We start from the raw sequence: 21,080 nt of genomic DNA, 5'->3' as shown, positions 1-21,080 counted from the left end.
TGTGCTGCATAAAGCAGTTGTTGAATGGTGATTTTACACAAGTGTAACAGTTAAATTGGCCTGGTTGTTTTAGAAGCTTTCCAGTAGCTGATCAACTAAATAAAGTGAAGCTTTCAAGCAGAATATAGAGTTAACATATAGAGTTAACGTAACTAAATGTACCATTCTCCATCGTGGACTCCAACAACGCCGTGGCCGACTCCAGGGCACTCTCTCTCCCATTGCTCGCCGGTCTAGATAGCGTCCGTTTGGTCGAACCACTTCCTACTTTTCCTTGATGGTTCTGTAGTCACTTCAGTTTATTTAACATTTCCCGACACTGTTGGTAGGTCCGGTGGTAGCCGTGTGCGACCAACAGCTGAGACACTTCCTGAGAGACTTTTGCGTTTCGTTCGTCGCTAACGAGCGGACCGTCTGCACCTCGTTTATTGACCACAGCGTGGTTTTGCGCACAGCCATTTATTTATACAATTCGAAAGTTGCATGAATAAATGATACTGCTATCGCTAACTTTAAAACTAGCGGCTTGATGTCCCGTGTCGCAAATCCAGTGACGCCGGTAGTGACTATTCTCCCTGACCAATCAGTGATCTGCAGGGTTTTGACGTCACATTTAGTGTCAGCTCGGCTCGCTTGGAACCTCGAACGAGGTGGTACTAAAAAAGTACCAGGTACTAGCCACAGTGGAAAACCCCCAAAAAGCGAGCAGAGTCGAGTTATACTGCACATTGTTCAGGAATGGTCTGAGGAACATGACAAAGAGTTCAAGGTGTTGACTTGGCCTCCAAATTCCCCAGATCTCAATCCGATTGAGGATCTATGGGATTTGCTGGACCAACAAGTCCGATCCATGGAGGACCCAACTCACAACTTACAGGGACTTACAGGATCAGCTGAGGTCCATGTGGAGTCCATGCCTCTACGGGTCAAAGCTGTTTTGGCGGCACGAGGGGGAACTGCATGATATTAGGCAGGTGGTATTAATGTTGTGGCTGATCGGTGTGTTTGAATCGGCGGGCGAACGGACGGACGTAAATACAATAAATATATTGACTAGTGTCCTACACAAGCAACTCAAGAAAATGAAGATGTTTGGCGGGTGATGGCAGATACCAACCGGCAGGTGTGGAAGAGCTTGATGGGGCTCCTCCAGCAGAGCGCTGGCTGGGTGTCGTGCGAACAGCCCACTGCATGGAGCGCGGTGCCTGTGCAGCACTGTTAGCATGTGCCGAGCCTGTAGTTCTCTCTAACGGCTCATCCAGCAGGAACGTCTCCTGGTCCACGTCATCACTCTGACTGCTGCTGCTGTCCGAGTCACTGGAGTCATTCGACTGAGAGTCGTCCTCGGAGAAGAATGCAGGAACACTGCTCGCACCTGCAGGAAACAGACAAAACAGCACACGTTAAAATCAACCGTCATCATTCTCTCACCCTCATGTTGTACCTATGACACAGAAGACACATGAGTTTGGAACAACATGAGGGTGAGTGAATTTCTGCAGCACTAGTGCCATCAGACAGACCGTTATAATTTGATTTGAGGCATCATTCATGCCTGTAGCACAAACGGTGCGGGATGAGTTATGCAGCAAAGTGTAATACTTTGGGTTTGTTCAAATAGTAAGTGACGCTTGCCTTCGCAAACAGCACTAATATGAGCGCAAACCACAATTACTGCAATTCTGACAGTCAAATTCAAGCACCTGCTTCAGATCCAGCGGTGGCAGCAGTCACAACGCTCCTTCGCCCGCTCGCGTTATCCTGGTTGCTATGGTTACTCTCACTGTCACTCTCTGTCTCAGCAGCAGCCAATAAATCCAGCTCCATGTCACTCCCTACAAGGAAAGAAATAAGTGACTGTTTGTTGCATTTGTGAATCAGTTGAGCGGATTCATTAAACAGAACATGTGCCGTGTTCTCACCATCCTCATCATGTTCATCATGATGTCCTTCAGTCTCTGCGTTCTCCTCCCCCTGTTCCTCCTGGTCGTCATGGTGATCCTCCTCACCTGCTACACCCTCTACCACCTCCACCTGAACAGGTGAACAGATAGGTAGCATTCAGAGAAAGTATGAAGAAACAATAGCACTCCAAAACCTATAGTCAGTCGACCACTATGGAGATAATATCAAAACAACTCACAAATGCATACGGCAATCCACAAATGCACGCAGCCGATCACACGCATACGGCAATCCACAAATGCACGCAGCCGATCACACGCACACGGCAATCCACAAATGCACGCAGCCGATCACACGCACACGGCAATCCACAAATGCACGCAGCCGATCACACGCATACGGCAATCCACAAATGCACGCAGTTGATCACACGCATACGGCAATCCTCAAATGCACGCAGCCGATCACACGCACACGGCAATTCACAAGTGCACGCATACGGCAATCCACAAATGCACGCAGCCAATCACACGCACACGGCAATCCACAAATGCACGCAGCCGATCACACGCACACGGCAATCCACAAATGCACGCAGCCGATCACACGCACACGGCAATTCACTAGTGCACGCATACGGCAATCCACAAATGCACGCAGCCGATCACACGCGACACGGCAATCCACAAATGCACGCAGCCGATCACACGCACTACGGCAATCCACAAATGCACGCAGCCGATCACACGCGACACGGCAATCCACAAATGCACGCAGCCGATCACACGCACACGGCAATCCACAAATGCACGCAGCCGATCACACGCACACGGCAATCCACAAATGCACGCAGCCGATCACACGCACACGGCAATCCACAAATGCACGCAGCCGATCACACGCACACGGCAATCCACAAATGCACGCAGCCGATCACACGCACACGGCAATTCACAAGTGCACGCATACGGCAATCCACAAATGCACGCAGCCGATCACACGCACACGGCAATCCACAAATGCACGCAGCCGATCACACGCACACGGCAATCCACAAATGCACGCAGCCGATCACACGCATACGGCAATCCACAAATGCACGCAGCCGATCACACGCATACGGCAATCCACAAATGCACGCAGCCGATCACACGCACACGGCAATCCACAAATGCACGCAGCCGATCACACGCACACAGCAATCCACAAATGCACGCAGCAATTCACAAGTGCACGCATACGGCAATCCACAAATGCACACAGCCGATCACACGCATACGGCAATCCACAAATGCACGCAGCCGATCGCACGCAGCCGATCACACGCATACGGCAATCCACAAATGCACGCAGCCGATCACGCGCACACGGCAATCCACAAATGCACGCAGCCGATCACGCGCACACGGCAATCCACAAATGCACGCAGCCGATCACGCGCATACGGCAATTCACAAGTGCACGCAGCCGATCACACGCATACGGCAATCCACAAATGCACGCAGCCGATCACACGCATACGGCAATCCACAAATGCACGCAGCCGATCACACGCATACGTTTTAGATCGAAACCAGTTTTATGATATGGGATTCTAGAGCATTTTTTTGAGCGGACCGTTTGGTTAGAACGCATTTTCCCATTCCAATGCATAAATTGCCTGTCCAAATTAGCTTTCACTCGTAGTGTCATGAAGATGGAAATCTGGCAAACGTCTATTAGTGCGTTCAGACCAGAGGCGTCGAGTGTCAAATCGATCGGAAGTCATTCATTTTCTATTGCAACCAGCATCTCTTGGTCCTTGGCTGGCACGTCTTGGGCGTCAGAGGAAAGTTCAAGTGCGGGCAACATTATGGTAATGAGCTTTGATGAGGTTCGGCGGCAACCTACTGGAATGTATGGGGCAGTGGTGGCTCAGTGGTTGAGGCTCAGGATTACTGATCAGAAGGTCGGGGGTTCAAGCCCAAGCACCACCAAGATGAGCCACCCTTGAGCAAGGCCCTTAACTCCAGGTTGCTCCGGGGGGATTGTCCCTGTAATAAGTGCACTGTAAGTCGCTTTGGATAAAAGCATCTGCCAAATGCATACATGTAAATGTAAAATGTAAATGAATATAGAAATGCTCTGATCTAGCGACGTCTAGAGAACACAAGTGTAAACTTTGGTTCCCACCAAACAATAGTCCCGAAGACAATAAGGAGAAAGTAATTATTGCCGTGGCGGCTTTTCCCGTAATATGTGACCCCATCTAAATTCGCATAATCTAATTATGAGATTGAGCGCCAAATTCGTCATGGCCATAAAAATGACGAAAATAGGTAATGTATGTTTATTGCTGTAAATGATATATTATAGCAAGGGATTTGAGATACAATACTCACATTTTCATTTATAACATGATCAATACTGAAATGAATGATTTTATTGACACTACGTTTGATAATTTTGAGTGGGCTTCCTAAAAATTGATGTCAATCGTCTCCAACTATTAGGAAGATGTCATTCGGCGCATTCAGTCTATGTAAAAAAAGTCAAAATTGCCAAAAATGGATATGCATTTTTCATCAGACAGCAACGAAATGCATGCAACAGATCTACAGATGCACACATACGTGCATTTGTGAGATGTTTTGATACCGTTTTACCTCCATAGACCACTCCCATATCTTGGATGCAGTGATGCTACAAGCAAGCTTTATTCACCTCTTCTACATCAGCAGACACAATATCATCCTGTTCCTCGTCACGGCCGCGGGCAGTCTGGGATTGGCTACTCCTGCGGGGCTGAGGGTTCCTGATGATATATGATGACGCCGACTGACTGGAACTGAAAGACACGAGCGGATTTTACCTCAAATGTATATAACGAAGCTGTTTTTGCACAGATTTGTTATAAACAAACACAATTAAATCACATATCTATCAAGTTTCAAATTAAAACTCACTTGCTGGACTGATCTGGAGTGGGCCGCGGTGGGAGGGGCTCCACAGAGAAGAGCTCTTCGCTGCCCTGTACGGCATCAATGCTGGTGCTGGCTAAAGTGAAGGGCGCTGTGGGGCGGGCGATGCCCATTCGCACTGGCACGATCAGGGACTCTGCTACATTGCAAAGCTCTTCCACGGCGTATGGCAACAGAGCCTGGAACACACGCCTGCACTTCCCGATCGGCTGAGGGATGAAGTTGCTGGGGAAAAAAAGATGGCAAACAAGAAATACCAAAGAAATTACACTCTCTGAGTCACTGAAGGGCCAAACATGATGTTATCCTTCTGGAAATTACTGGATTATTAAATGTGGATGTTATCAGAATGGAGACCGATGTTAGGAGATTTGACTATTATGCACCAAAGATTCAAAAACAAATATAGCTGCAAGCAGCAATGCGATTCCTCCTCAAAACGGCAAATCATTTAAAATTGATCAGTAGACGGTTGGGTTTAAACCCTTCCAATGGAGGAATCCAAAAAACATGTATTTCTGTCTGAATCCTAAGCGAAACATTTTCACTGTACAGTGTACAAATCCATCATACCGGACCTTATGGATCCTTGAGGCTTTTTTGTTTCCAATGAGAAATGAGGTATGTACATTAAGACAAATTGGGTGAAAATGCCATCAGGTTGAAAATTGGACATTTGGGCATGGTTTGTAGCGCCCCTAATGGTGAATGTGGGCCATTCTTGGTTTGTGGGTTCATGTTGGCCTGTAGTAACAATGTACCAAATTAGAACTTTTTTGAACAGAAAATGAGACATTTGGGCAAGGCCTGTAGCACCCCCTAATGGCGAATGTTGGCCATTCTTGGTTTGTGAGTTCCTGTTGGCCTGTAGTATCAATGTACCAAATTAGAACATTTTTGACCAGAAAAAGGTAATTTTCGCGTGGCCTGTAGCGCCCCCCCAGGGGCGAATGTTGGCCATTCTTGGTTTGTGAGTTCCTGTTGGCCTGTAGTATCAATGTACCAAATTAGAACATTTTTTGACCAGAAAAAGGTAATTTTCGCGTGGCCTGTAGCGCCCCCCCTAGGGGCTAATGTTGGCCATTCTTGGTTTGTGAGTTCCTGTTGGCCTGTAGTATCAATGTACCAAATTAGAACATTTTTGACCAGTGACTGAGATATTGGGGCTCAAGGAGATTAATAATAATAATAATAATAATAATAATGTCAATTACAATAGATTCCCTCCTACCGGAGGAATCTAATAAGACCAGGAATGTGTATTAAGTAAATGGGATCATTTCCATCCTCATTGGTATAAGTGACTACAAGAAAAAGAAAAAAGGTCAGTTTAGCCAGTCGTACTTTTTCTTCTTGGAAGACGCCATCTCCACACTGAGAATGACGAACACTCTGGCCACAGATCGCAGGAACCTCCGTGTGATGGTGATCGCCTCGTCCCTGCGGCCGGGGGTGTATTTATTCTGAAGCTCTTTTACCAGAGTCCCTAACAACGTGTCAATAAACTGGAGGACAACAAGAGAAAGAGGGCACAGTTATTTGTGTAGTGGCAGAAAGTACTCATTGCACACAAAGTCATTACACTAAATAAAACAGGATTTAGCAAAAAATTACTATAATGACCAATTAAAATCACATCATGTACAGTGGCAAGAAAAAGAATGTGACCCAAGTGTCTTTTAAGAGAGTCCAAATTTAGGTCTGTACTCCCAAGCATTAATAGGTTATGACCATTTAAATTTGAGTATTTTATTTTTTGGCCTATGCTGCAAAAAGGGAGTTACAGTTAACATGTTAATAATCACTCTAGGACAAATCACGATTAAAATTTTATTAGTTGTGCATTTAAGTGTAAAAAGGAGTAACAGAGCACACGCTCAAATAAGCGTGTGAGCATTTGAAAGCAGTCGTGTCGGTATTTTAATACCAACTTGGTATCGAAGTACCAGTACTTTTGACAACACTATCCTGTAGGATATCTTGATAAACCTGGGAATAAATCTTTCCCCGGACCGCTTGATGGCAAGCAGCAAAGTATCCCCAAATCACGATGCTCCCTCCACCGTACTTCACCGTTGGGATGATGTTTTCATGTTGGTACGCGGTGCCCTTTATACGCTATACGTAGTGATGCGTGTTTTTTTCCCAAACAATTCAACCTTAGTTTCATCAAGTCCACAAAACATTTTCCCAGTAGTGTTGTGGAGTGTAGGGTTCACATACTTTTTCCAATCTAAGCTGTCTCTGTTTGAATGACGTATTCAGTATCTACAAGAACAATATAATAATTTGAGTAATTCGTTAAAACAGATTGTGTTTGTTCATTATTGTAACTAAGATGATCAAACCAGATTTAAAAAAGACACGTTTATAAATAAATGCAGGTAATTCCAAAACTTTTACAGCTCTTTATTAAAACCAGCTGTTTCTGGCACTCACAGTGATGTCTGGCGCACACTTGACGATAAGGCAGTGTGTAAAACAGTCCAGCCTGATGGCACCACTCTGCTGGTTCAGATACATCTGTTCCTCGGGTAAGAGGTGAGCGATTCTGCTGCTGGCGCTCAGTCTAAAACAATTAAACACAGAACATGAAAGCTGAATGTGTACAATGCTAATCGCCGTCTCAACGCACTAAACACGAAAAAGTTCTATTAAGGACACTAACGGGTCTTTGTTGTCCTGAGAGCCGAACATGATCATAGACTTCAGAGCATTCCAGTCCTGTAGGACACGCTCTAGAGCCAGCTGAGCAAACCGTGGAGGTTCCAGATCGTGATCAGGCATATCAGAGTCTAAGAGAAACAGAGAGATTCCTTAAACAACATGAAGCCAAAAACAACCCCAATGTCCTTTCTTAAGAAAATGGACTAAATGAACTGTACACTATAAGACCAATGACTCCTATATTATTATTATTTTTTTTTAATCCCCATTTCTCCCAATTTGGAATGCCCAATTCCCACTACTTAGTAGGTCCTCGTGGTGGCACGGTTACTCGCCTCAATCCGGGTGGCGGAGGAAGAGTCTCAGTTGCCTCCGCTTCTGAGACCGTCAATCCGCGCATCACGTGACTCGTTGTGCATGACGCCAGAGACTCACAGCATGTGGAGGCTCATGCTACTCTCCACGATCCACACACAACTCACCACACGCCACATTGAGAGCGAGAACCCCTAATCGCGACCACGAGGAGGTTACCCCATGTGACTCTACCCTCCCTAGCAACCGGGCCAATTTGGTTGCTTAGGAAACCAGGCTGGAGTCATTCAGCACACCCTGGAATCGAACTCACGACTCCAGGTGTGATAGTCAGCATCAATACTCAGTGGGATACCCAGGCCGCCACATTATTTCTTAATGTTCTGTATCACTCAGAAATATGTCCCAATATGAAAGTTGCCTTTTGCCTTTATTAAACTAAGCATCTCATTTGTATTCTGATCAATGGGATTGCCTAAGGTTGATGCATCTATTTTGCAAACACACCTTCAGCGCTGGCGGCCTTCCGGTTCCGGTCTTCTCGGATGCGGGGTGGTCGATACTGACAGTGCTCCACACTCTGCCTGGCAACCGTCTGCACCAGAAACAGCAAGATGTGCTCTCCCCTGTTGGATGCAAACAGAATAAACCACTCTCAAATCTTCTTAGCTGAACAAAGATTGCGTGTAAAGATTCAATTTGATTTTAATTCATCTTGATCATCAGGACGTGATGATCCAATTCCAAAACATTTTCCTCAATTCCTATAAATTTCTTCTGCAACAGTGTAGCAGAACAAATCTTTTGTGAGTTAAGGTGGCTTTGTCACTCAATTCTATTTCTGCTTTTGATCTACCAATTGAAATAACGGTTTATAATTGGGATGCACAGATATGAACATTTTTGGCCGATACCAATATTTTGCCACTTACATTATTTAAATGGTAAATGGTCTGCACTTATATAGCACTTTTTTTATTAACCTTAGAGGTTACCAAAGCGCTTTACACTGTGTCCCAATCACCCATCCACACTCACATTCACACACCAATGGCGGCAGAGCTGCCATACAAGGTGCTAGCCTGCCATTGGGAGCAACTTGGGGTTCAGTGTCTTGCCCAAGGACACTTCGGCATCTGGAGCCGTGTGGGCCGGGATTCGAACCACCAACCCTGCGATTGGTAGCCGACCCGCTCTACCATCTGAGAGTAGAACCGCTGCTCCTTTGCATCGAAAGGAGCCAGTTGAGGTGGTTTGGGCATCTGGTACCCTGGCATTACGCACCCTGGGAGCCTCCCTAGGGAGGTGTTTCAGGCATGTCCAGCTGGGAGGAGGCCTCGTGGGGACCTAGGACTAGGTGGAGAGATTACATCTCCACACTGGCCTGGGAACGCCTCGGGGTCCCCCAGTCAGAGCTGCTGCCCCCGCGACCCGACTTCGGATAAGCGGTTGAAGATGGAAGGATTAAAGTGTTTTTTGACCTTGGATGCATGTAAATCTATTGTATGAGACCTTTACAACAAAACTTGGCATGTTTAAAAACCAAGATGGGTGCTCTTTTACAAACAGAATAATTAAAAGTTTCGTATGTGTTGCAAATCTTGATTGTGAACCAATCCAGAATCTTTTGAGAAAGAATCATTATGCATCTATTTTAGGGATGCATTGGCCGGCAATATTTGTCAGGCAATTACTGACCAAATTTAAACCATCTGCAAATTGGTTTTAACCATGAAAATGCTGATATGAAAAACCGATGGTTCATTTATAATTTATAACTTTGTTAAAACTCTGAATTCAACCATCATTACAGACGTGACAATTGCAAAAATAGCACTAACCATCCAAAACGTGTTGAAACCGGCAACAATGACTTCTGAGACTTCGGTATGGTACTCATTAAAGCTGCATGTTTAATTAAGATTGAAATCCCAATAAGGTCTTGCACAATTATCAAAGCTTGAAAGGCTGCATTTAAAAATAGACTGCAATCAGTGCTTCAGTCAGCATTGTGTAAGCAAGTGCTGGATGGCATTTTCCATGATGCATTACACCATAATAAACCTTAAAAGGGTGCTTTGTTCCTTTGGTAACTTTTCCCATTGAGGTGGTTTACATGCATATGTTGGGAACTGCCCAACTGGCAAAATATCGGTTTGGGCCAATAGTTTGTTCATTTTGATATTGGTGCATCCCTCATCTATTAAGAGTTTGTTTTTCCTCCAACCCTTAAACAGACACAAGTCGGTCTTCAACTTAATTCTCCATCACAACAGAAAAAAACCCAACCACAATAACCGGCTTGATGCTCTACGACTGTTGAACATACCTGCTGTTCGGAGTGGTAACTAGATTAGTGGTGGTCAGCAGTCTGTAGAGCAGATCCAGGCGAGCTGCCTTCTGTCCAGCGATGAGTGTTTTGCATTTACACTTCTCCCAGCAGTCACAGTATGCCGTAGGAGAGGTTCGCTTCAGTCTGGACAAGAAACCAGAGAAAAATGGGTTTGCTCAAAATGCCCATTACAAAAATAAGTTCTGAGATTGACCGTTATTTGGGGTTTGAAAGACCTCAACACTGTATCAAAATGAACAATATATTTTTCAAAACACTTTACACTGAGTCTCATTCACCCCTTCACACACCAATGATGGCAGAGCTGCCATGTAAGGCGCTAGCCTGACATTGGGAGCAACTTGGGGTTCAGTGTCTTGCCCAAGGACACTTCGGCATGTGGAGTCGCGTGGGCCGTGAATCGAACCGCCAACCCTGCGATTAGCGGCCGACCCGCCTGAGCCACAGCCGCCCCCATGGTGATGTTATTCAGGTAACATTTCTATTTGGGATGTTGCTGTTTGAAGGGAAGTGTGTGTTCTGTATAAATGCCCTCTAATAAATCTCCGAAAGTATTGAGTGCTACAGATACCCTGGACTGAACGTCACTGTGTGCTGTGTTGGTGCAAAATGCTGTCTGATCAACTGCAAAGGTAATGCCCAAAAATATGCCATTACTGTAAAATGAGGCCACAATTTGGAAAGTTTGCTTATTGTTGATAGATCAATCAGTTTGAAATTTAAAAATGTGGGAAATAAATGCTTTATATAATGGAAAGAAAACGTATTTATGAATTTTCCTATGTTTACGAGAAATGATTATAAAGACTTTACTAAATGTTAAGCTTAACATAGGGCTATGCGATATGGAAAAAACTTAAGATTTACGATTCGATTTTCCTACATTTAAAAGGTATTTTTCAAAAAAGTAACTCATGATTCAAATAACATGTTCCTTGTTAGAATGCAAAGCAACCTGGTTAGAAAAGTTGTATTTTTCATTATAGGGAAACCAAAGGTGTGTAACAGAAAGACACAAAAAAAGTGACACAGAGAAAGTTGTCCACAGAGTAAAAGCATAATAAATGAAAATAACACCAATGTTCAGAAGAAAAAAAAATGTGTATAAAATAAAACTGCAAAATACCTCAAAACCTTCGGTATAATTTTTTTATCTAAATCAAGTCCATGTAGAAAGTTGTCTAGAAATCAATATCTAGAAATAGTCAGTGTTTACCCTGCCATTATATTAGGGGGGAAACCCAATAATTATTAGGAAATAATTATCTGAATCATCATGGTAGAATGAGATGTGGTTGATTCTTCCAATTAGAGTCCATTCATTATATGACTTGATATGAAGCGCACATAACGGTCATGTATGTTCGAACACTATATTATAAACATACATTTCTGTTGACATCTCAGAAAATGTAGATTAGTGCTTCATGACTTAGACAAAACATAGTTATTGTTTAAGCCGGTGTAAACATGCATGATGGACAAAGTTTACCTATAGGTCACACTGTACAGTCATACTGGAAATATTATCTGCTTTTATATCAGTCTCAGTGTTGTTAACCTGTTATGTTGGAGCACGCAGCCGTGCATATTTCCACACATGTACATCTTATCAGACTGAGTGCTGTGAACATTCGTTTTTCCTCTTTTATATTCAACCATTGGAGGACTGACGGTTTAATATTTTTTTGTGTCTAAAAAGTCATTTAAAATGAATCTGAATTTATTTTTATTTTTTTATTGGGCCCACTGGGTCTCCCGGGACTCAAACAGAACATAAAACATTAAAAGATTGTGGTTTCCACTCACTTGCAGTCGTGACCCTTGTGGCAAACTCTGGCACATTCAGTGCAGCAGCACAATGACTCCAACAGACCGCAGGTTCTGCACTCAAAGATGTCCTGCATACACACAGCATGGCTAGTTAACACCACACGACTACAAACATCAGACAGTCCTGCTCTGTTATAAAGACATTTAGTGCAGACTACGGTCTCAACTTTGTGCTTTCACCTGGTTAATGTGTTCAGCTCCAGTCCAGGTGAAGCTGCAGGTGTCGTTACAGCAGAGAACATAGAGGGGAGAATCATCTGGATTGGTGCCTGAAGGACAGATCATCTCCATGAAAACAGATGCCGTATCCTCCTTCTCTCCAAGACCGGGTTCACCTGCACAATAACAAGATCTAGATTTAGAAAGCACAACAGCACTTGCATTATCAATAGGGCTGGGTAGTGATACAGATTTCCCGATTTGAGTACGATTCGGGGCAGTGGTGGCTCAGCGGTTAAGGCTCTGGGTTACTGATCAGAAGGTCGTGGGTTCAAGCCCCAACACCACCAAGACACCACTGTTGGGCCCTTGAGCAAGGCCCTTGAACCTATCTGCTCCAGGGGCGCCGTATCATGGCTGACCCTGCACTCTGACCCCAGCTTAGCTGGGATATGTGAAAAATAAATAATTTCACCATGTATATGCACAAATGTATGTATAATGTGTGACAGTTGGTCAAATTAATTAAATTAAATTAAATTAAATTAAATTCATATAGTTATAATGTCCTTTTTTGCTTCTATATCAAACACATTCTCAGATACCTTCCAACTACGTACATTACGAAAATATTTTACAAATTGTATTAGTTTGCTACATTTTCACATTTTAAAAACCAAATCTATGTATTCAATCCATAAATGTGATATATTGCACATATATTTTGTCACATGTTTATGGTTTACACGCATAATTTGTAGCATTTTCAAGTATTTAAATTGATTTGTTGAACACGTGCAAAAAAAAAACGGACTCCGTAAAAAGGGTTTCTGTGGGGTGGCTGTGGCTCAGGTGGTAGAGTGGGTCGGCCGCTAATCGCAGGGTTGGCGTACTATTATTAGCACACCATTAAGATGAGGTTCTAAGATTACAGGGAATACCTCTTTTAAGAGCTTAGTTGGTATTGTATCGAACATACATGCCAAAAAACTAAGTCATTAATTGTTTACTCACCCGTGTTGTTACAACCCAATATGACTTTCTTTTTCGTACCACAAGGAGTATTTGTGAGAAGAAACAAAAGTGCTCAGTGATTTCACAATGGCAGCTTATGGTGAGCACCTCTTCAAGCTTCACATGAACACAAAAGTTTAATTCAGAAGTCTAATAATTATTCCATGAGACTCATGAATGTTATGAAAGAATACCATAAAGTTTGGTGAGAAGCAAAACTAAACCTAATGTATTATTTAGTGGAAATGTTGACTGACCGTTGATCTCCGGTCTGTGTTCATGATAGGGCACAAGAGCAACAGTTCAAGCAGACCCCTTGTGACATTGGGGCGTTAAAAAAAAAAAAACGCTGTTTATCTAACAGGTCCTCCACAGTGATAGTGACAACAGAACACAACTGCACACAAAACGGACAACAGAACTTACTAAACACGTCTGAAGAATTTGAAGCCAAAAAATTGATGCATTTTTATGCCCAGCCTTGTTTTTTCGATATAATGTGCCGTCGCTCGTCACAGCTGGGAAGGACAAAAACTCAAACTTAGTAACGATACCTTTTATCATGTGTTGTTGGCAGTCCGGTTAGGACACTGTGTAACTGTGGCTGCCTGTAACCTCCTCTGTTTCTGTTTGATTTCAGAGTACTCCATTAAAAAAAAAATAAGGCTAGGCATAGAAATGCATCAATACTTCAACGACAAACTCTTCAGATATGTTTAGTAAGTTCTGTTCTCTGTGCAACTGTTGTGTTCCGTTGTCACTATCGCCTTGTTTTTAGATAAACAACGTTTTTGCTTGAACGTCCTATGTCGTGAAAACGGTCGGTCAACATTTTCACTAAATACATCAGATTTTGGTTTGTTTCTCACCAAACCTTTTCGTATGCTTTCCTAACAATCATGAGTCTCATGGAATAATTTATTAGACTTCTGAATTATACTTATGGGGTCTTTTGAACCTTGAAGAGGTTGTCACCATAAACTGCCATTGTACGACATCCCTGAGCACAACATTATTTCACAATGTATCGCTTTGCCATATAAAGTCATAGTCAAGTCATTTTTATTTGCATAGCACTTTTCACAACACATTGTTTCAAAGCAGCTTTACAGAACATCATACTTAGACAAACTGTGATATCACTAAAGTCTTAAAGAGTCATCAATGTGCAATTTAAATGAATATGATTGAACATTTACATTTATGCATTTGGCAGATGCTTTTATCCAAAGTGACTTACAGTGCACTTATTACAGGGACAATCCCCCCGGAGCAACCTGGGAGTTAAGTGTCTTACTCAAGGACACAATGGTGGTGACTGTGGGGATCAAACCAGCAACCTTCTGATTACAAGTTATGTCCTTTAGCCAACTACACCACCACCGCTCCAATTGAGCAAGCCGAAGGCGACTGTGGCAAGGAACACAAAACTCCATAAGATGTTGGTTAATGGAGAAAAATAACCTTGGGAGAAACCAGACTCACTGTGGGGGCCAGTTCCCCTCTGGCTAACATCATGCATATAATGCCAATATTACTCATGTATAGTGCAGTCATGGTTTCAAATTATTCAACTAAGTAAGTGTTAAGGTCGTGTTTAAACAAAGATTTTGTATGAACTGTAAATGTAATGACTTATGTCTTTGAAGTCCATCCTGGCTTAACTGAAGATCACATTGATGCATTGTCCTTTGTACTTTGGTAGATGAAGGCCTTTGTTGGCAATTAATTGATAGTCTATGTATTCCATTTTAAGAGTGTAGTCCATCAATAGACAAAAGGTGATGCAGAAGAGATCAATGAGGTGCGTCACTGATTTCAGCTCATCTGGCAGGTCATATCGGTGAGGTTCAGTGGACTCAGTCCTAAGTCCAAGTTTCAGGCAGTGGCTAATGAAGTATCTGATGTCTTACAGTTGGAGTTGGCATCAATTAATCCTCTGAAGTTCATCATAATAGACCAAAGTGATGTATGGCTAGCATCGGCTGTAGTTTGTCTTCATCCCTCAGCGACACGTAGCAATGGAGTCCGACACAAAGCAGGAACGGAGGTGGCTATGGCCAGCTCCGGTGACCTCGGGATATTAATCTTGGTGTTAAAACATGGAAACAAATATTATTATATTAGCATAGATGCCATTCAATTTATTGCAGAAATATAGATTATGAGAAATGTTTCTGGTTCCGCCAGACCTAACTAAAGCAGCCTAATTGTGGGTTGGAGGATAAATTAGGTGCATGTCTGGCTAAATAAAGGAGTCTTTAGTCTATACCTAAACTGAGTGTGTCCATGTCCCAAACAGTGTTAGGGAGACTATTGCATAGTTTACAGAAGTGCATCGATCGATAATCAAATTATATTATAGCTGCATATTTTTAGAGGTTTTTGGTCCAATAATTAGTACATCTGTTTTGTTGGAATTGAATAGAAGGAAATTTCTGGCCATCCAATCTTTGATTTCATTGATACATTCTGCTACTTTGGAGAATTGTGAAATTTCGTCAGGTTTCGAAGAAATATAAAAGTTGGGTGTTGTCGGCATAACGGTGGAAACTTATTACACAATTCCTGATATTTTCTCCCAAGGGAAGCATACATAAGGAGAAAAGCAGAGGCCCTAAAACGGATCCCTGTGGCACTCCATACTTGTTTGATTTGACAATTCCTTATTTACATAGACAAAGTGGTGGCGGTCTGATAAATAGAACCTAAACTATGCTAATGCAACTCCAAAAATGCCAACATAATTCTCTGTCCTATTCTATCGTGTCGAATGCATCACTAAGATCTAAAAGCACTAGGAGAAATGCAGCCGCGATCAGATGATAACAGCAAGTCATTAGTAACTCTGATAAGTGCAGTCTCTGTACTGTGATGGGGCCTAAATCCTGACTGAAATGGTTCATGTATACCATTTCGTCGTAGAAATTAACATAGTTGGGAGGACACAAACTTTTCTAGTAATTGACATAAATGGGGGATTTGAAATCAGTCTATAATTAGCCAGTTCTCCAGGATCAAGCCGTGGCTTCTTAAGTGGTTTGATAAATGCCATTTTAAAAGTTTCTTGGGACATGTCCCAAAAATAGCACAGAGATAATATTAAGATGAGGTTCTAAGATTACAGGGAATACCTCTTAAGAGCTTAGTTGGTATTGAATCTAACATAAATGTTAGAAATGTATGAGACACTGTCTTTGAAGTGCAGTGACAGTTGATTGCATAATTGAAATTTAGGATTGTTGTGGTTATTTTCTATAAGTTTGTTCAAATATGCTGACCTGGTAGCTACAGACACTATCCTTCCATGCACCGTGAAATACATCTAATTTTGAATTCTTCCGCTTGTGCTATATTTTCCGAGATGCTCTCTAAATTATTTAGTGAGGGGTTTTTGTTTGGTAGTTCGGGGAACAGACACAGTCTCTATATGATATCTAGGTGAAACAGTCTCTATTTGTTGTAGTTTATGTGACCTGTGTGACATAACAAGGCAGCTAGCAGAAGTTCGGATTAATCAGTTTGTCTGCTTCCTGGCCTGTGCCCCAGATAGTCAAATACCAATCACTATTTAAGACTGAGCCAAATTACTAAAGAGGAGAGCGGCACCTTCCCTGCAGGAGCCTCTTAGCAAGTCAGGTCTACCCCAAAAATGATTACAATTGTCTATAAATGCAATGCTATTCTCCACTTAGACATCCAGCCATTCAGTGACACTAATCTACAATAAACCTAGTCACCATGATGAACAGGGAGGGGGGCCAGAGCATATTACAGTGTCTGACATAGTTTTTGCAAGTTCACACTCCTCTTTAACATGAACTTTAGTGATCTCTGACTGGCGAAGCTGTACATCGTTAGTGTCAACATAAATAACAACTTTAGAAAATGTTAAGCATTAGCCAGCACATGCCAATTTGATCTAATGTCAGACACTCGAGCCCCGGAAATGCATTTAACAATGGTGGCTGGAGTCTCTACTTCCACATTTCTTACAATAGAATCACCAATAACAAGGGCTTTTTCATCATGTTTCTCAGTGGGTGCATCACTGAGTGGGGATTGGAAACACTAACATAAACGGGAGAGCGGTGTTGCTTTGCCGAGCATGCCGCCAAGATGTCACCCAAACACCCTGCTGCGGGGGCTCTACAGCCGGAAACAAAGTGTATGTTGCTCGCTGTACTACCCGCATCCAAACGAGTATCTACCAGCTTCTCTTACTCACTGACCTCCACTAGCATTCGGATGCATGTCTCCAACTCATTAACCTTCTCCGTCAGCCTGACAAATTCCATACATTACATGTAAATCTCTCACTACTGACGGAAGAAGCTATAGTAAACATGTGGCATGCAATGCAGGAAGAAATAACATGAGCGGATGCCATGACTTACCACAATTGTTTGTTGTTGTTGTTCATGGATGCTCTTGAGCAGCGAAGGTTTGAGATTGATGTGGTTCGATGGGGTTCCTGATCAGCAGAGGTTTGAGACTGATGCAATAATCCTTTTAAAACACAGAGGAGAAAACGAATCCACGCAGTCGAGACGCGATGTAGACGCGATGTAGGGGGGGGCGAGGCGAAGCACGCGGTAAAAATGGCAAAGGATAAAACGATGACGGTATAAGAATAACGTATAAGTGTGCCGGCAGCAACTGTGTTATAACCACTCAGGGGTGAGTAAACAATGAATTAATTTTCATTTTTGGGTGAACTATCCCTTTTAGAAAACCGGCTGTTCTGTAAAGAGCATCTGTAATTGAGGGCATGTTAACGAGAGAGGACTCGAATGGCTTTATCAATTCATTGCAAATACGAGTGATTTCCTCTCATTGTAGAAGCGCATAGAGTAAAAGATCATTCTTGGGAGTTAAGAATCGAGATTGCGCAAATATAGATTGTGATGCATAGGAAAATTTATATTTTTACCCAGTCCTAATTATCAAGTACTTTATAGTTTAATAAAAATATACATTTATCCATTCGTTAACTCTTTGCATCAAAAGCATTCAGAATGTTTGTTTTTCTATGACCATTTTCCACCCCTTCCCTGACTGCATTTATGTGCTTACCTTTGGCTATTTTTTGGGCTGCTTCTAGAACAGTAATGGCTGCTGGGTACGCTCTCCCACTCACTGCCAACATGAATGAAGTCATTCCACGAGCATCCCTTTCACACAACAGGAAAATAAACACTCAAACAAAACCAGAAAAGAGCAGCACATTGCTAAAAGACAGTCAGCTTTCAATGCCACCATTCAAGTAACACATACTTGGCAGAGAGCAGCTCTCTTAAATGAGGTCGCAGAACAACACTGTCACACATGAGCTTCAGTATGAGGTGCGCGTTAGCCTTCCGATCTTTAGATTCCACCACTGACTGTTCAGACGAAGGTCCTTTAGAAGAAACAAGACAATTAGAAATGTCTACAGTAAAATCTGGGTGATGAAGCAAAACCGGTTTGACGTAGTGAATCCTTTGGGAGGCCAGTTCACGTACCCGGTATGGTAGAAGTGCTGGGTCCCTGGCTGGTGCCTGTGGAAGCAGTGGTGAGGGAGCCCACTGCAGGGGCCAAGATGAAATCAATGTCACCATCTAGCAGAGAAGATGGTTGAGTAAGACATCCAGTTATGGCATGCATGCCACACATCTATTCATTATTCTACTGGCTTCGATCCAAGAGCTGTTGACCTTACCAGGATCCATTGGTGGAGGGTCTGGTACCCAACTGGGAGGCGCAATAGGGGGTGAAACAGGGTCTTGGTGATCGCTGGATGAGGGACCAGATTCGTGGCGCCCCAAACCTGCAGCACGGAGCGAACGCCTCATCATCTCTCTCAAGCGCAAGCTGCAGAAAAGAGATTAAGAACATACTATAAAACATGCCATAAGGGGAATCAGAGATGAATAACTGCATTTTGAATCAGTTAATTGAAAAGGACAGTTTGAACTGATTCATGGAAATGAATCAATCACTACTGAATTTTAAATTGGAGACATGATAAAAACATCTCAACATGTTCACACTCCTGAGTCACAAGATGAGATGCAGTTTATTGTTCAACCAAAATTCCAATAATAACCAGAAGGGAAAAAAAAAAATTACAATTTGGTGCACAATGTGGACCTTAAACTATAAACAAGGTCAAAACACACCAGGGACTCTTATTTTAAAATAACTAAACTCTGCAAAAAGGGTCTCTTTTTCAGGATGCTGTATTTTAAAGATAACTTGGTAAAAATCCAAATAACTTTACAGATCTTTATTGTAAATTTCCATGCGTGTTCAATGAACCATAAACCATTAATGAACATCCACCTGTGGAACGGTCATTAAGACACTAACAGCTTACAGACGGTAGACAATTAAGGTCACAGTTATAAACACACCAAAAGAAAGATGCTCAGGGTCCCTGCTCATCTGTGTGAATGTGCATTAGGCATGCTGCATGGAGGCATGAGGACTGCAATAAATTGCAATGTCCGTATTGCGAGACATCTAAGACAGCAAGGAGAGCTGATCGCCCTCGCAGTGGCAGACCACATGTAAAACCTGCACAGGATCGGTGCATCCGAATATCACACCTGCGGGACAGGTACAGGATGGCAACAACAACTGCCTGAGTTACACCAGGAACACGCAATCCCTCCATCAGTGCTCAGACTGTCTGCAATAGACAGAGAGGCTGGACTGAGGGCTTGTAGGTCTGTTGTAAGGCAGGTCCTTACCAGACATCACCGGCAACAACGTCGTCTATGGGCACAAACCCACCTTCGCTGGACCAGACAGGACTGGCTAAAAGTGCTCTTCACTTGAGTCGTCACAGTTTTGTCTCACCAAGAGTGATGGTCGGACTCTCTGCGTTTATCGTCGAAGGAATGAGCGTTACACCGAGGCTTCTCCTCTGGAGCGGGATCGATTTGGTGGGTCCGTCATGGTCTGGGGCGGTGTGTCATCGGACTGAGTTTGTTGTCATAGCAGGCAATCTCAATGCTGTGTGTTACAGGGAAAACATCCTCCTCCCTCATGTGGTACCCTTTCTGCAGGCTCATCCTGACATGACCCTCCAGCATGACAATGCCACCAGCCATACTGCCCGTTCTGTGCGTGATTTCCTGCAAGACAGGAATGTCAGTGTTCTGCCATGGCCAGTGAAGAGCCCGGATCTCAATCCCATTGAGTACATCTGGGACCTGTTGAATCGGAGGGTGAGGGCTAGAGCCATTCCCTTCAGAAATGTCCGGGAACTTGCAAGTGCCTTCATGGAAGAGTGGCGTAACATCTCACAGCAAGAACTGACACATCTGGTGCAGTCCATGAGGAGGAGATGCACTGCAGTACTTAATGCAGCTGGTGGCCACACCAGATACTGACTGTTACTTTTGATATTCAGGGACACATTATTCCATTTCTGTTAGTCACATGTCTGTGAAACTTGTTCAGTTTATGTCTTAGTTGTTGAATCTTTTTATGTTCATTCAAATATGTTATATAAAGTGAGAGGACGTTGCTGAGTTTTAGTTATCGGCAAAAATCAATGCCGATAATTGCCGCTAACCAATAGTTCCAATCACCACAGATTTTTCGGTAAAACAATTTAGATATAATCCCCAAAGTGAGCCAACTTCCAGCTTTTTAATACTAACCCACGGCTGCTGGACGATCCTGTGCGGTTGCCGGAGCTGTTGCTGGATACCACTGAAATTGCATTAGCAATGGCCTCCACTGCAGACAACCGTTCAGCAAATGTGTTCCTTTCAGACCGCTCTGCTTCTGAAACACATCAACTGATTGAAGTCATATCACATTGAGCTTTATAAAGATTTAATACTGGCTCCGTTCTAAAAACCAACCGAGCTGCCTTGCTG

The 21,080-nt window shown here is 43.1% G+C and overlaps 1 protein-coding gene across 3 annotated transcripts in view; it reads right to left on the bottom strand.

Moving 5' to 3' along the window:
* The window catches only part of LOC127655728 (E3 ubiquitin-protein ligase UBR5-like), a 76,527-nt gene that overhangs the window by 16,247 nt on the left and 39,200 nt on the right, over positions 1-21,080 (bottom strand). For all 3 annotated transcript variants that reach the window (XM_052143690.1, XM_052143691.1, XM_052143692.1), the window contains exons 22-38: positions 20,859-20,985; positions 18,908-19,059; positions 18,711-18,806; positions 18,484-18,607; positions 18,283-18,380; positions 12,214-12,368; positions 12,010-12,101; positions 10,177-10,323; positions 8,355-8,473; positions 7,534-7,660; positions 7,305-7,434; positions 6,210-6,370; positions 4,851-5,090; positions 4,609-4,732; positions 1,923-2,034; positions 1,704-1,835; positions 1,118-1,375 (exon numbers count right to left, since the gene is read on the bottom strand). In XM_052143690.1, coding sequence (XP_051999650.1) covers positions 1,118-1,375; positions 1,704-1,835; positions 1,923-2,034; positions 4,609-4,732; positions 4,851-5,090; positions 6,210-6,370; positions 7,305-7,434; positions 7,534-7,660; positions 8,355-8,473; positions 10,177-10,323; positions 12,010-12,101; positions 12,214-12,368; positions 18,283-18,380; positions 18,484-18,607; positions 18,711-18,806; positions 18,908-19,059; positions 20,859-20,985 — 2,394 coding nt within the window. The remainder of the gene's footprint in view (positions 1-1,117; positions 1,376-1,703; positions 1,836-1,922; positions 2,035-4,608; positions 4,733-4,850; positions 5,091-6,209; positions 6,371-7,304; positions 7,435-7,533; positions 7,661-8,354; positions 8,474-10,176; positions 10,324-12,009; positions 12,102-12,213; positions 12,369-18,282; positions 18,381-18,483; positions 18,608-18,710; positions 18,807-18,907; positions 19,060-20,858; positions 20,986-21,080) is intronic.

The sequence above is a fragment of the Xyrauchen texanus genome, chromosome 15 (assembly GCF_025860055.1).
Source record: "Xyrauchen texanus isolate HMW12.3.18 chromosome 15, RBS_HiC_50CHRs, whole genome shotgun sequence".
NCBI classification, from domain to species: Eukaryota; Metazoa; Chordata; class Actinopteri; order Cypriniformes; family Catostomidae; genus Xyrauchen; species Xyrauchen texanus.
The sequence above is the reverse complement of the archived record's forward strand: the minus strand, read 5'-3'. Positions and strand labels throughout refer to the sequence as shown.